Source organism: Lytechinus pictus, chromosome 15, assembly GCF_037042905.1.
Source record: "Lytechinus pictus isolate F3 Inbred chromosome 15, Lp3.0, whole genome shotgun sequence".
Taxonomy (NCBI): domain Eukaryota; kingdom Metazoa; phylum Echinodermata; class Echinoidea; order Temnopleuroida; family Toxopneustidae; genus Lytechinus; species Lytechinus pictus.
The window spans coordinates 28100001-28117260 of NC_087259.1; the positions used below are offsets into that span (position 1 = coordinate 28100001).

Genomic DNA, 17260 nt, shown 5'->3' on the forward strand with positions numbered 1-17260 from the left:
TGTATTATGACGGAATAAACCCATTTATAGACTTCGCCCTTTCGTAGGATGTAGGCATATATATATATATATATATACATTCTTGTAAAACTTTAAAAGAATAACACTTAGGACTGAATAATAATAACTTGCATGCTTAAATTATCATTTTTCTTCTTTCGAGCTCCATATTCCTCCTACTTTCCTTAAGTATATATTTACAGTTGGTGTAAGCCAGGGATTACATCAACATGAATAAGCCGTTAACAAGAAAAGATAATACCTCAATGGAAGTGTGTGACATTTTTAAAGAAATAGCATCCTTGATAAAAAAATATGAAAGATGGTACCCAGGTATGGAATGTATGGGGGCACAATTGCCAGTGTGAAAAGCACACAAAAGTACTAATAGTCAGATAGTATGGTGGTTTATATGTCCGAATTAGAAACTGACTGACCGATTGGCCTTTGGATCCCTGTGGTCCATCTTCTCCTGGTAGACCTTCTGATCCTCCTATCCCCATGTCCCCTTTAGGTCCTCTAGGACCCGGTGGACCAGGATAACCAGGGACACCCTGAGGTCCTGGGTAGCCTTCATAGCCGTTTGGACCCTTCCTGCCCTTCAGAAATGGAAACATGGCATATGCATAGCAACATTGAAAGAAAAAATACAATTGTCAGCAAGGTTATAGTCACCAAGATGGAACTGCGGTTTGAGAGAAGAGTGGTAAAATCTTTTTTCCAATTATCGGGGTTTTAATTCAATTTCATGAAGCAAATTGCTATCGAAAATCACTCACAGCACTTCATAACATGCTCTCTACTATGACACCCTTAGTTGTAATGACAAAAGTTACATCTGCAGCTTACAAACAGGGGATTTGCCATTACCATCATTTCCTTTCTTAAATTTTGATTTTTTTTTTCTGCATCCAAAGTAATTAGTGTTTTTTTTTCAAATCTCAAAGCTTTTGCCTTTGATTGCATCAATGCTATTTCATGATAAAAATATAGGCATAGTTTTAATAAATACACTGCTTTAAGAAAATTGTATAATAATGATCTCATGAATCACCTAGAATGTCTTACAACAATACACTCAATGAAAATGAATTTGATCAGTAGGTATGCTAAAAGATGATTGAAGAATATCTTATTCATTTAATTATCTTACAAATAAAGAATGAATGAGTAAAAGTTGCCATGAGATTGTCTTATGCAATTTACTGATTTAAATAATAAATGAAATAAACAAGGTAATAGATATTTCACCTTAGGTCCTGGTGGCCCCTCAGGTCCATAGGGACCAGGATATCCCAAGAAACCCTTCTTTCCAACAGCTCCAGGTGCTCCAACTTCTCCTTGTATACCCCTCTTGCCCTGAAAAAAAGGAGAAAATGTTCATGTTGGGCATCCCAACGTCTTATTACTTCACTAAATTTTACATCTTCATTCCGGTTTTGTAAATGTTCTGCTTGAAGAAAAGGTGATTATGAAGCTGTTCATATGCAAATCAACTGGCATGTGCTTAAGGAAACAGACAACAGTGTAAAACAACTTTTACATAAATTTTGCATTCATGTACAAGACGCAAATATCATGAAATAAAAAGTATGACGATGTCTGTTTAATCATTAGGCATTTTATGAAAAGCCTATTTCAAGTAATTAATAGGTAAAACATCTCTCACAAATACTAGTAACATGAGCTAATTTACTGTAAGGAAGCAATACTCACTCTTCGGCCTCTTTCTCCCATAGGACCAGAAGGTCCTATTGGTCCAAGGCTACCCTTCTCACCCTTTGGTCCCTCTGGTCCTGGTGGTCCCCTCAAGCCAAATCTACCCTGTTAAACATGAAAATCATATGTCAAAATATATATTTTACCAACCCCCCTTTTATACTGACATATTATAGAAAGTGTTATCTAGTACTGTCATGACAACTTTTCCCATAAAGTCCAGCCCAAATATGTGCATGCTCATGCACTCTCTTCGGGTTGAAATATATCTTGCAGCATATTGATAGGTCTACTTCTCTAAAATGTATCAAATTACATTTATACCCAAATGCAAAAATAGATCCAGAATGGTATAATTGAATGCACACTATAAATAAATCCCTTTAATCAATTATGCCATTCAAGATGCTACTTCTATGAAGGCATGAGAAAGCAACAATTCAATATAAGGTAACACTTTCACATCTCATTTCTGCCAGATTATGTAATTTCTAAAAACTAAAATGAATAGTTATTACAAGGTAATAAGGTTTTAAATTTCATGTTGAAAAGCAATGGTAAATAATCTTGATTAGCTATCCAAATAATCTCACTGCTGGCACATACTACTTATGTCATATCTGGCAAACAGGAAATTCCATAATTCCATAAAATAATCAAGATTTTGTACATTTAATGTTCTTAATTCTTTCTACATTTCATTGACTGCTCAAGCCTTAGAGCATAAGGACCTTTAATATGAATGGGAAAATACAGAAAAACAGGAGAGCTCCTCATATAAGGGGTTGGACCCTACAATATATTACTCAATCACCCAAATGTTTAACAAATTGGTGTAAATAAGAAAATGTTGGTGAATGTCAATATGGCATCTTAACTTACCCTACCACCAGCTCTTCCAATGAGGCCTAGGGTTCCATTCCCTCCTGAACCTCCAGACCCTCCCTTATCTCCAACAGCACCACGATTACCTCTACGTCCTCTTAAACCCTGCAATGATAATAAAAGAGAGTTCATTTTGGATAGATTTTTGATCATATTATAAAAAAACCAACATAACTGTAGGCCTAAACATTTCAATGTTTATTATCACAGAATCCTATGTTTATTGTATTTTTATTCAAATGCAATTTTCCCTATACATCAGAAGAATTAATAATTTCATATTTTATCTTATTTCTGATAACTTTGACAATGGTTTAACATAAATTGGAGTTAAAAAAGACAGCATTACACATCTGGAAAATATTCTTGAATTTTAAAATCTAAGAAATTTTTGAAAATTATTTCATTCTTTTTCATTTATACCATTTTCTTTAGAAGATACAAGCACAAAGCTTCTTGAAAGATATTGACAATCCTTACTTTGACTAAGAAAAAGAATTGTAATGCTCTCATTATGATATAATAATGATAATAATACTGCTGCTGCTGCAACTCCTTTTATTACTACTTCTTCTTAAGTTCTACTAGTACTATACTACTACTACTACTACTACTAATTCTACTACTACTCTAAGATCTCAAAAACTACTACCCGGTCATCATATTGCTCTTTCCACTCCTGTCATATCATAATAATCACATTGACTTACCCTTGAACCCAGCTCACCAGCAGGTCCCGGAGGTCCTTCATCACCTTTTGGTCCCTGGTAACAATGATCAACATAATAGCATAGCACTTAACTAATACAGTGGTTGATTGCTATACATCATTCTAAAGAAAAACTTTGCCACTCTCCACCCAGGGGGTGAAATTGGTACTCGGAGGGATGCAAAAACCTATATTATGTCTAGAAGTTTTGAAACTTTTGTTGAAATGCTCCTTGGGGAGTGGAGACAGTGAATACACTGTGTATGGGCAGACCATGTTCATCCATTGACCAGGGTAATGATATATCTGAAGAGTGCTTAAAGATGTCACTCAAATGAATGTAAAAGCAGAATATTATCATTTAAATGTTCAAATGGTAATTAAATGAAAATGTCTCCTGAATAATAGCTTGAAGTGTACAAGAACCAATACATATAGAAATGACTAGACCTGCCAACCACTGGGAATAAGAAACTGTATTGAGTGATCCCCCAAATTTATTTCAACATACTGATCTCAAAATGACCTTTGACCTTAGCCTATTTAATTGAAATTACCAAATCCCTATACTTGCATAAGTTTTATAAAATAGAAAAATGTATAGACAGGTTTTCTCCAAGAAATTACATTTTTTTTTACAGAAACCTGTATGTTATGAAGAAAAAACATAATGCCGTAATTTGGATGCAAAAGCGTAATAATTACGGCAATAACACAATGGTTGGTAGCTCTAACAAAAATCAATGGAATAGACAATGCTAATGGTGAACATACTGGTATACCGCGTGATCCTGGGTCTCCTGGTGTTCCAACGTTTCCATCATCTCCCTTCTCTCCTGTGCTACCTCTATCCCCTTTGGTACCCATTTCACCAGGTGGTCCAGGAAAGCCAATTTCTCCTGGTGGTCCACGGAGGCCAGGAGGTCCTGTCAGGCCCGCTTCACCTGGTTCACCCGTTTCTCCTTTAGGTCCCTACACAGAAATAAAGCACATCATTATAATATCTGGTCAGGGCTAGAAGGAGATCAACTACATGTGTGCGCAAAAGCTTTTGTCCCATTCCCTTCTGTGACTCTGAGTATGGTAAGGATATCTTAGTTTTTAGTACAGGTTAATTTTCATTAAATCAAACTGATAAATGCCTTTGATATAACAAAAGAGAATTATATTTAAACTATAGTATGATTTCTACTGTGAAACCCAATAGATTGATACCAATATACCTTAAAACTGAAAAGTCGACTTCTCTGGAAATTAAACTATATATACCAGTACTCAGATAAACTTTAAATAAACAGAAAATATATTTTGAGTGCTATTTTTAAATTTCTTTGCACCATAAAGCTTTTCAAAAAATATATTTAGACTCACGGGTAGTCCAGTTTCTCCTCGTTCTCCAATCGGTCCAGGATCACCTTTCCTTCCCTGAAAGAATAATCAGGCATACAATATGTATATTTCAAAATCTATTTCGATCAGCTATTGTCATTCTATATATAAAGATAACCTGATGGCAGCAGTGGGATACATAGAAGTTGTGATCAACTAATGCGATTCTATATCTAAGATAACACGGTGGCAGCAGTAGAGCTGTCTGCACCAGCCTGAGTTTTCAAATAATTGCGCTATTTCTGATCCGAAAAATTATCCCGATCTGAATAATCTCAAGATTATTTGTAATGGAGATGCAATCATTGCGATAGTTCGCTGGATTAATCTCGAGATTGCAATCCTCAACTTAGGATTATTAGCAAAATAGCACGCTATTTACGGATGATCACGCTAATTCGCAGCTGCAGACGCACTCAAGATTTGACTTTTGATATTATTTATTCAAGGCATCTTGCGCTGGTGGAGATGCATGGGGTTTCTTGAATCTCGAGAATAATCGCCAAGAGGGCTGATCGGGCTAAAATCTTGAGATTGAGCAAACTCGGGCTGGTGCAGCACCGCCTAGTAGGATACATAGAAGATTTGATTATCTAATGCCATTCTATATCTAAAGATAACATGGTGGCAGCGGTGGGATACTAGGTGAGATATTCTATTGCCATTAAATATGTAAAGATAATATGCTTGTGGCAGTTAGATACTGACAAGTTTATATCATTTAATGCCATTTTATATTTAAAGATAACATGGTGGCAGCAGTGGGATACTGAGAAGTTGAGATCATCTAATGCAATGCTATATCTAAAGATAACACAGTGGCAGCAGTGGGATACATAGAAGTTTAGATCAGCTAATGCCATTCTATATCTGAAAATAACATGGTGGCAGCGGTGGGATACATAGAAGTTTAGATTATCTAATGCCAATTTTTTTCTAAAATTAACATGGTGGCAGCAGTGGGATAGATCATCTAATGCCATTTTATATCCAAAGATAACATGGTGGCAGCAGTGGGATACATAGAAGATGAGATCATCTCATGCCATTCCATATCTACAGATAACATAGGTGGCAGCAGTGGAATATTGAGAAGTTGATATCATCTAATGCCATTTTATATTCAAAGATAACATGGTGGCAGCAGTGGGATACTGAGAAGTTGAGATCATCTAATGCAATTCTATATCTAAAGATAACACAGTGGCAGCGGTGTGATACATAGAAGTTTAGATCAGCTAATGCCATTCTATATCTAAAGATAACACGGTGGCAGCGTTGCGATACATAAAGTTTAAATCAGCTAATGCCATTGTAGGATCTTATTCAAAGTTAGATAACCCTTTTGTTAAAGTCCATGTTTTGTTAAACTCTTTTGTTAAACTCCATGTACAGATGTGGACTGCATACCTTAGTAACTAAACTATAGGCATGATAGGTTGCCTGGTATTTCAACAGGCTGGGTTGTCATAATAAGTAGACTATAGGTTAGCAGGTGTGTAGGATTACAGACTCTTTGTGTTACATATTTCTGTTCGGTGTGCTGGCAAGAAAAGCCAAGCCAGCTCACTCTGACTTTTGATTTTGGAGAGGAAGGTCCGTTTTGGGGTGTTTCCTAACCAAGGAAAAGGGCGTGTGCCACAGTGCGGGCAGGTTCCTTTCTACTCATGCCGAATTGTAAGTAATGTTTGGTTTATATGGTTTTAATGTTAATACAATTCTTATGCTTAATATGGCATGTCTGTTTTCAGAAAGAAAGATAGATTTACATATATATATTCTGCTCATTTTGTCACCAAATTACATATATTTCTTATCCTACTCCATTCTTCAAAGTGAATACAATTATTCTTACTAAAATGAACAAAGTTGTATTTTGCTATTTAAAGTCGTACAATTATGTGTCATTTATAAAAACCTTGTTTTGCAAATTATGAATATTTCATGTGATACCTCCGGTGAAGGAAACGTATTTTGCAAGTCTGTTAAAGTCAATTATATAATCGATCTACGATTCAGAGAGAAAGTTAATTATATTAGATTTCTCAACTGTTATGTATTTTCTTGACTATCATAAAGCTCATGCTAATAGGAAGTTGTTATTTATTTACTTTGATAATAAATATGAAAGCTAATTTCGATAAGCTGATATCTTTGTGAATAGAATATTGTTAGGGCCTTTGCTGTTAAGTATTTGGTCTATTCCTATTTTAGGCGGCTGTCAACCTAGGGTCAGCCCAGGGTTAATGTAGAGTCAACGTAGGTCAGGGTAGCACCTACCCTCTATGTCAAGGTCATGAGTCACAGAGGGGAATGACTCACTTCAGTCAGCCGAAGCTACTGTTCGTCGGACTCGACCATAATTCTTCCTAGTTACAGCTTCAACTCAACTCTGGTTCTTCGTTCTTCAAGGACACGTGTCTTCGCTGACGATGTCAGTCGCGTTTTCATCGTCCCCTCTTCGTAGTCGTCGTGGTTTGTCGATCTCTTCTGTTTTTCGAACTCCACATTTACCCGATTAAGACTTTCGGTAACATAATTTAAAGGCCTATTTTCAGATCGATCTCTTCCCATAAACAATCAATGAAGATTATACTCCTCTTATGTATACAGTCCGACCTCTCTTATCCGGCCTCCCCTTATCCGGATCTCTCTATTATCCGGACGCACACTTGCCGAGATTTTTTTTCAATTCAATTTTATTAGTACGTGAGGAAATGAGATTGCAATCTAAACTCAATCCTATACGCAAACTCACTTTGATTAAATATATTTTCCAGTGTAGTCTACCTAAAACAACATTATTTTTCATGAAAATATCTCACCCAAATCACCAAAAGAATTTAGGCAGGATAATTTTCCAGTAAATCGGGGTGCAGTGTAAACATTTCATCACGTTCTCTTGTTGTTTCCCCGGGAAAAACAACACATGTTCGCTAGCTAATGCTCGGCCTCAATACGGACAGCGCCATCTATCATGTTTGAGCCTACAGTCAGTATAACAATGGCTGACATTGCGAAGCTGCGATAGCGGCCGCGATGATCTAATTGTAAAACTTACTTTCATCGAGTCATTCATTCTCTCTCTTTCGAGGTATGCTCGATTTATACCTCAATCATTTTAGCAGGTAAATTATCCAACAGTTTTGGCCATCGTTCGATTTCATTTCCGTAAAAATTACCGCCTATAATTTGCACTGACACTGCAGTGAATACATGTCTGTACCGTACGCCCGGCCCACAACAATAGATAACGTGTAGCTACCGCCGCGTTGCGGGGATCGAGGCCGCAGCTTGCGTGTATTTAATATTGGGTCTCCCAGATCCGGATAAATCCCTTATCCGGATTGGTGCTGGTCCCAATGTGTCCGGATAAGAGAGGTCGGACTGTATATGCAATTTTATGATTTTCGATATGCAAAGATTTATTGAATATCCATTTGCCAATATACTTATGTTCTCAATGATTGAATGTTAATGGCTTATTATATTTTGTGACATTAAATTGATCACTTCATTTATATCTTGAATATCCTTTGGTCTTTTATTCAGGGTGGTTAAGTAGCCTGTAGATTAATAAGTTAACTGGAGCAGTTTCGCTCGTGACAGCCATTCTATATATACAGATAACAAGGTGGCAGTGGTGGGATAGTGGAGATCATCTAATGCCATTCTATTTCCAAAGATAACATGGTGGCAGCAGTGGGATACATAGAAGTTGAGATCATCTCATGCCATTCCATATCTACAGATAACATAGGTGGCAGCAGTGGAATATTGAGAAGTTGATATCATCTAATGTCATTTTATATTCAAAGATAACATGGTGGCAGCAGTGGGATACTGAGAAGTTGAGATCATCTAATGCAATTCTATATCTAAAGATAACACAGTGGCAGCTGTGTGATACATAGAAGTTTAGATCAGCTAATGCCATTCTATATCTAAAGATAACACGGTGGCAGCGTTGCGATACATAAAGTTTAAATCAGCTAATGCCATTCTATAACTACAGATAATATGGTGGCAGCAGTGGGATAAAAGATCCTCTAATGCCATTCTATATCCAAAGATAACATGGTGGCAGTAGTGGGATACATATAAGTTTAGATTATCTATTGCCATTTTATCTATATATCTATATATTTTATCTGTATATGGAATGCATTGAAGTTAAGATCAGGTAGTGCTTTACTGCATGGAACGGGATTGCAACAGTGGATGCTTTGGGCTCTTTCTTTATCCTTAAGAATTATTTCAAAGTGCTTTTTATGTATCCAGAATATATATCATTGAAATAAATGATTATCCTACTATTTCTAAACATAATCTTGACCATGATCAATGATTCATTATTAAACATCTGTTACATTTCTTTTTCCCAAATATAACTTGTGGCACAAGATAAATTATGAATGCTTACCAGTGGTCCGGGTGGTCCAGGGATTCCTCCAGCTCCAACAGCTGCATTAACTCCCTAGTAAAAAAGACAAAGAGGTCAAACAGCATAAGCTTTTGCTCAGACATTCCAACTGTCAATCAAGCACAAAATCTCTTTAAAGATCAAAAGAGAATTTTCCCCTCAAGTCCTAATATCATAAAAGTGATGAAGTATACTACAGCAAAAGATCAAAGTAATAATATGAAGTAGAGCCAAATTTACATGTACTCCGAATGATCCATTATTGCCATGTTGCCCTGGTGTTCCGGGTAGACCTGGTAATCCTCTTGGTCCTGTTGGTCCCCTTTCACCATCTTCACCTGCTGGTCCTCGTAGTCCTGCCTCCCCAATCATTCCAATAGGTCCTGGAGGACCCTAAAAATAATCAAGTGAAATTAAAAAAACGTCTTTTTATACTTTGGTCCGAATCATAGTAGATATTGCAAGGCAATTCCATAAAGTATTGAAGACCAGTAAGTAATCTTTAAACCTACATGTGAGACCTTCCTGCAATGAATTGTATCTGTATTGTAGTTCATAAGAAAAATGTTCATATATTAATACTACTACTACTAATAATAATGATGGTAAATGATGGTGATTTTTACCTAATTGCTAAGAAAGCAATCTAATATGTTCCGTAAAAATGCATCCGTACACTGCTACCCAACAAGGCAACGACAATATTATCATCTTCCTTTAACAAGAACTCTATTTGCAAAGAATTCATTTGTCTTCTCCGGGCCTGCCTACTGGAACTCTCTGCCTCAAGATTTCAAAGAATCCCCCAACGTAAATATTTTTAAACGCAAACTGAAAAAAATGTTAATTCTGCAATACTCGCTGCAAACAGGTCAAGCTGTGAACAACTAATTTAATTATACTCGACTTTTGTGTACATGCGCCCATATTATGTACACAAGTCATGTATATTATTTGTTTTATTTTTTCTTCTTAAAATTGCAATTAGCCAAAGTACCTGCTCCTGCTGCCCGCCTTCTTCTTTCTTTCTACTTACTGTACTGCACCCCTCTTTCCCTCCTGTCTTCTCCCCCTCTCTTATAATATTGTAAAACTTAATATTCTCTCACACAATCCATCAGTTACGTTTTTGTCAAGTGCATAAAATTGTTTGTATTTATTTTTAAACAAAGTTATTATTTAGACCCAATATTTATTTGTTGTAATTTTGTAATGGAACTAAGAAAGGGGCTTGCCTCTTGTACAAGCTTTGCTTTTTTCGGCAAGTCCCTCCGTTTTACTTTAAATACAAATGTCATTTGAGATATCTTTATTTACTGAATTATGTTCCTTAAATTTATGAATATGTTATATAAATTATATTTTGTCTGGTAGTATTTTTGACCTCGCTATGTTATGTTCATCATATTATGTACAATTGTAAAACGGAAATAAATAAATCAAATCAAATCAAAGCATGAATGCTCGTAAGCAAGCAACCAGAGGACCGACGGCTTAAGGTCCTCTTTGAGAACCTGGTAATGAGGATTAATGCCTTACCAAAGGACACTAGCGCACCAAGTGGGAATGGGACCCGGGTCACCAAAATCCGAAACCCCTGCTCTACCGACTGAGCTATGACAACGATGAATGATGATGATTATAATAATAATGATAATAATAATAATAAGAAGAATACTCTCAAAATATAATGTCGTGGGCAGTTTGTAAAGTGAAGAAAGAATGGTAAATAATTAGGTTTAGATGTAAAAAAGTACATGATGGAATGGTTCCATTATAGAAAAACTTCTTTGGTATACTAGACTTCAATTATTGCACCGATCTGTGTTTCTACGATTGCATTGTTTTACAGTAAATAATTCAATCACTAATACATACCGGTGGGCCAATTCCTGCATGTCCAGGTTGTCCTGGGATTCCTAAGTATCCCTAAAACAAAAGTAAAAATAAAAAAAACTATTGGACTGAGGAAATATCACAACAAACCTCTTATTCGGAATTTTAAAAGAATGATGTAATTGAGAATTCTAAGGTAAATAAAAAGCAATCATTTTAAAATTCACTGAAAACGCAAGACACATTTTATCACCATATCGATGAATTCATTGTACTCTAATGTCTACAATGATTGATTGATTTGAAAATGAGATGATACTTCAGTAAGTGCTATATTCCAGGTATCTAACCATAAGTTTTTTATTAACATAGCAAATCTTATTATGTAAATACATTACAATTTGTCATGAGTTTACTTGTACATATCAACCATTTATCAGTGACTCAACTTGATTCAATAGTAAACTATGTGTATGTAACCATTGTCACTATGTATATATTGATGATAAGGTTTTATTCACATCCCACTCTGACCTTTCCTAATAAAACCAGGAAGGCATTTCATGAAACAAACAGTCAGTAATTTCAATTACAATTTTGCTCTGAGCCAATCAGATACAGGTTTTTCAGTAGCTTATTATATAAAATAATAAGTGAAAACCAATGACCAGGGTGCTACATAAGCACTTGCCCAAATGCCCGGGGCAAGAAAAAGTTAGAGTCAGGCAAGTTTTTTTAAGTAAAGACCAAAACTGCTTGCCTGAATCAGGCAAGCAAAATTCTCACAGTAGAATGACCAAAATTAGGGTCAATATGATATGATATTGACCCTAATTTTGGTCATCGCAGGCAACAAAAAATCACTTTGGAAAAAGAAATGCAATAACAAGGTAGATCAGTTCATGTCAAAAGAGAAAAAAAGGTCAACATTTGGTTTAAAAAACTGTAAAACTTTCCTTTGAAGAGGTAAAAGTTTTTTTTTCCAAGGAATTTTTCGGGCAAGTGAAATAGATTTTTGGGCAAGTATATTCCAACTATTTCAAATTTTACTTGCCCGACCTGGCAAGTGCTTCTAAAAAGTTATGTAGCACCCTGCCAATGACTTTGTATCATGAAATGCTCCCCATAAGAACCCTGTATGATTTATTGGAATGACAGAATCCAGAAGACAACTGGTATATCATTATTGATACCAGTCTCTTAATGTGACTTACTGGTAATCCTGGCGGTCCTCTCATACCAGGTAACCCGTGGAATCCCCCATCACCATCTGGTCCAGGGTGACCTGTTTTACCAACATCTCCTCTATCACCCTAGCAACAAAGACAAGGAATAGAGGTCAGGTGTTTTTCTCCATACGCATATGAAGCTGACATAGAAGGCCCAGTGGCCGGTAATCTGGGAAAGTTACAACTGATGCAATTTCAAGGTTTGAGCCCTGGTAACATCTTTTGCATTGTGACTTTAAAGACATAAATAATATGTGATGAATACACATTTGCAAAAACTCCAATACACATACAATATATACCAAAACACCTTCAGAGGTGTAGTAAGAAAGAACAGTCATTATGAAGAAATAGTAAAAAAAAAACAGCATCTAATACAAAGAAGTGACACCATACTGAAGTATTACAAATATATTACCTGAGCTATAAACTTAGTGAAACTCACATTAAAGGCAAATTTGGATTAAAGAAAAGGTGAAGAGCAATTAGTCAGCTCTCTTGCATTTAAAAAGAAAGGTTATAAAGCTGAATATCCCCCTATAAGAGCAAACTGAACTTCCCTCACATTAGAGATATGGAACAAAATGCGGAAAGTTTTAGCTGAAGATTCACATCAGCTTTACATATATTTGTTCATATAATTTAATAACTTAAACTTTAATCTTTCCTTGAAGAAATAATTGTTTGTAATGTTACCTTTTCCCCTACTGTTCCCTCTCTTCCACCATCTCCTTCTTCTCCTTGCATTCCCTGTAGAGTGAAACATTGGGATTGAAGGGGAATCCAACCCAAATAAAAACTTGTTTTTATTGGAAAAGGAAATACCAGACAAGATGATAAGTGAAAATTTGAACAATATTGGACAAACAGTATGAAAGTTTTTTTTTAAGTTGTAAATATTGGAAATCACTATACCCATGGAGACTTCAAATTGGCCTCATATGTGATGTCATAGTGATGTAAGGCATTGACTACTCTTCCATGTACTAAAATACATAAAACGGCTAAAATATCATTTTTCCCAAAAGTCTTATTTCAAATTATATTTTTCTTTCATGAGGACATAAAACAATATACTAACTAGGTTATATTTAGATTACTGCCACAGGGGAATAGGTACTTAGGAGAAAACCACAAATCCCTGATAATCAAGTACATGGCCTATGGGAAAGTTGTCCTTGCCCCTTGTCATAGTTTACTTACCCAGTTGCCAATTTGAAATCTACATAGTCTTAGTGATCACAATTTTAAAGCAATTTGTTTTCACTTATGCTTAACTAGGAGAAACACAGAATAGAAAGACTTACCGCATAACCTTTAGGTCCAGCTGGTCCAACAGTTCCTGGGAAACCTTGGTGGCCAGTTTCCCCTATAGGACCTCTACTACCTGCGTTACCTTTGGACCCCTTCTCACCCTGTCAAAATAACATTGAAAAGTAACAAACATTTGTATCATTCATCAAAAGTAACAGATGTGATGATATATCAGTTTGAGAATTTTATTTAAGCATAGAAAATGTCATGCAAATCATGAAAATACTTTAAAAAATTATATATTTAATTACACACTAGAGCTTGGGTCTTGATGGTTGCAGAGTGGCAAATAAGTTATTTTTATACATACTTAAGCATACTTCTCAAGTATGATGAGGAATGATTGTAATCAAATATACTATGAATGACTTCTCCACAGCCAATTTTCCACAGTCTGTCTCCTCAAAACAGTTTGAAACAAATATTTTGATGATTATCACATGGCAATGTTATTACAGTAAGTAAAGTGACTTGTCATATCAATATGAGTAAAAGTAGTCTGCCTAGTCTGCATAAGCATGTTGATGCAAACAGCTGATTCTTGTTTACTACCTACAATATCAACCATGACATTGGAGGATTCAGGTGACACAGGGGAAAATGTACATTTAAGTGGAGATGACTCCCCTTTTGGGGCTTGTCAATTTAGTTTCTTATATGATGTATACGTACCATGAGTCCAATAATTCCCCTGAAACCAGGTGATCCTCTGTTTCCTTCTTCTCCTTTCTCTCCTTTGGATCCTGTATCTCCTGGTTGGCCCATCCTACCCTGAGGAGTAGACAGCCCTCATTATAAAAGTTGGAGTAAAGTCACAAAGTTGCAAAGCAGGAATATAATCCAGGCCGAAAGAGCATTTTATTAACATCTTTAGTATGACAATTTGTTAGACCTGATAACTTTCTTTAAATTTTCTCACATAAAGTTTTTTTTTAAGTGACTCAGACTGAGCCAATAGCTGTCAAAGTGTGACTCAAGGCATCAGAATAATGCCCAGGAGTCAAGGCCATGAGTTCTGAATCAAGGGCTTCCGGATGAAAATATCGTCCATAGAATTTGTCCTTTTGACCAGGGCCAAAGCCACTGGCAGAAAAAAGTGGCTTGACTACATCCATTTTTTGGTCATGTAGTAGGACATTTCTTCTATTTTTTTCAAATAATTTCAAATTTGAATTCTTGTGGCTACATGTCTCAAAAGAGTTGTTTATCTACAGACACTGATTTCAATAAGTATCCTATCTCTGCATTTACTGAGTTGCAAGTACGGAAGAAATTTATCCTTCTGCTCTTAATTCGGAAGTGTGTATGAACCCAATAAACTGATTAATCAATCATTAACATAGAATTAACAGGAACCTATTAGAGAAAAGATAAGTTTAGACACTTCGCTCCAGCAAGAAATAACTACAAGTGATTGTAAAGAAGGGTTTTATATTACAAGACATGACTATCAACCTAGCTGCATGGGAGAATACTGACCGGGTTTCCTGGACGGCCACCTTCTCCTGGTGGCCCTTGGTCTCCTGGTGGACCCTCAGGACCAGGTTCTCCAGTTTCTCCATCTGTTCCATTACGACCCTACGGGAAATAAGAGTTATGTTACCAGATACTTCAATGGTGCTTTGGTCACACAACCGTACTCTTTTAGATGGAGTATTTAGAACAAAGTGATCAGACCCCACTGCTCATGGAAGGTAAAGAGTAAGTTAGTAGGAGTGAATCAATCAAATGATATAACCAAGATTAAAATTTCAAATGTTAAAATACTACTGTTGCAACTATTGCAACTATTGCAAAAGCTGTGCCTATAATCTCACATCTGCTACGCAGGCAAGAAAAAAATAATAAAGGGGAGTGGGACAACTTATTCAGTCCTTCCTTGTTAACCTAAAAATGCAACAAAAAGAAGTTTTGTAATCTGCTATACAATTTATGCTAAACTTACAATTTTTTTGACATATTCTTGAACCCCTCCCCCCTTCTTGGACAAAGAACTGCATATGGTATAAATATGGAGTGGTACTTGGAACCGATTAAAAAAAAGGAAATAAATTACAATGGACAATTTTGTACAGAGAAAATGTATTTTTTGGGTGAAAAGGCAGGATTTTAAACTGTGGTCTTTTGGCATCCCACACTCTTCAACTATGTGCTTCTCTCAATGCCCCTAAGAAACATAACAAATACTTACAGGTGCGCCAGTTCTCCCATCAGGACCAGGTAGACCGGGATCTCCAGGAGGACCCTAAAATCAAGAAAATAAACATGGACCAGAGACACCTCATAAAACAAGACACCACAGATTAATTATTCATTTTCAAAGTGTTAGTTATTTACCTCTATTCCTAAGTGAAAAACCCAAATATATCAGGATCATCAGTTAAATCTATTTTTGTACACATATTCTAATTCAGTTACGTTTTGCAAGAAAGGTGTCTTGTGTATACACTAGACTTAGATCAATACTGTCACTGCCTGATATAAATTTGCAATTATCTTATTTCCTATGCTGATCAGAGATAGCATAATAAATCGCTATGAATCATGTGGAAAAGGCCTTATATAGAAATATCAATTATTTCAATTATCATTTCATCAACAACTATCTTTACAAGCTGGTCCCATATATACACCCCATATTACACTAATCTTTTAAAGCTGCAATATCTGTAACCAATCAAAGTTGAATGAAATAGATATTTGAAGTAAACTAAATACTTAACCTTTATAGACATGTAAGCATTATATTCAAGTGGCCACTACTACAGGTTTAATTGTACAATTATTTAAAGGAAAATGGTAAAAATCATTTTGCTCATGCTAATTAACAACAAAATTAATTCTTCAACATGGCAAACAAAGAAAGAGAACTGATAAATGCAATACAGAAGAGAAAAATTAGAGACCTTTGGTCATGTAAATGAGAGGTAGGAATGCAGAAGATCTTGCTTTAGTGCATGGTAGAGGGTTTACAGGATAGGGCTGGGCAGGGAAGCACTTGGTGTGACGATTTTAAGAAATTAAATGGTCTTGGTTATGAAGAAGTTTGAACAAAGATTCGTTACAAAGGCAATGGAGCCGCCAACCCCCTTTCAAATAGGGATGGCATTAGATGAAGATGACTTACAAAAAGACCTGCTGGCCCACTTAGTCCTGGATCTCCTGGCTCTCCCTTTTCTCCCGCTGGTCCTGGAATACCTGGAACTGCTGTTTCACCAGGAGGACCCTGATAAAATAAACAGGAAAAAAATAAAAATCAGTTCCAGCTCATTATTCTGAAGGTTTCTTATACAGAAGGCTCAATAGTCCGAGAATGAGGAGATGTTTGTATAGTTTATTAGTTACTTACAATCTAAGGAACCTTTTTCCATTCACAGACTAATGAACATTAGAAATGACAAACCCTTAATTCATTGTTGGATAAAAAAAACCTTTCGGAAAAAGATTTTTTATCCAGATAAACAAACCCTCTAAAACAATAAATTTCAAATAATGCCAAACATTTTCAGACTAGGATTTTTCTTTTATCATTTTTGGATTAATTACAATTTTGGTAATTTAAATATATTTTGGACAAAAAGACCACAAGTTTTAAAGAGAACTTATGTCACATTTCATATTTTAAATCATGTGTCCCACTTCTGTCACTACTAAAACTGAAATGTACATTCTAGGTTCAATTTCTTAAATCTTATTATATTCATAACACCTTTTAATTGGTCAACCAAATATAAAACTGAGAACTTAAAACAATAC

The 17260-nt window shown here is 35.7% G+C and overlaps 1 protein-coding gene across 2 annotated transcripts in view; it reads right to left on the reverse strand.

Moving 5' to 3' along the window:
- The window catches only part of LOC129278030 (collagen alpha-1(I) chain-like), a 64266-nt gene that overhangs the window by 13381 nt on the left and 33625 nt on the right, over positions 1-17260 (reverse strand). For both annotated transcript variants that reach the window (XM_054914231.2, XM_064110203.1), the window contains 17 exons: positions 16632-16730; positions 15696-15749; positions 14984-15082; positions 14177-14275; positions 13498-13605; positions 12887-12940; positions 12176-12274; positions 11004-11054; positions 9366-9518; positions 9126-9179; positions 4685-4738; positions 4088-4285; positions 3315-3368; positions 2602-2709; positions 1717-1824; positions 1252-1359; positions 438-599 (listed from right to left, as the gene is read on the reverse strand). In XM_054914231.2, coding sequence (XP_054770206.2) covers positions 438-599; positions 1252-1359; positions 1717-1824; positions 2602-2709; positions 3315-3368; positions 4088-4285; positions 4685-4738; positions 9126-9179; positions 9366-9518; positions 11004-11054; positions 12176-12274; positions 12887-12940; positions 13498-13605; positions 14177-14275; positions 14984-15082; positions 15696-15749; positions 16632-16730 — 1662 coding nt within the window. The remainder of the gene's footprint in view (positions 1-437; positions 600-1251; positions 1360-1716; positions 1825-2601; positions 2710-3314; positions 3369-4087; positions 4286-4684; positions 4739-9125; positions 9180-9365; positions 9519-11003; positions 11055-12175; positions 12275-12886; positions 12941-13497; positions 13606-14176; positions 14276-14983; positions 15083-15695; positions 15750-16631; positions 16731-17260) is intronic.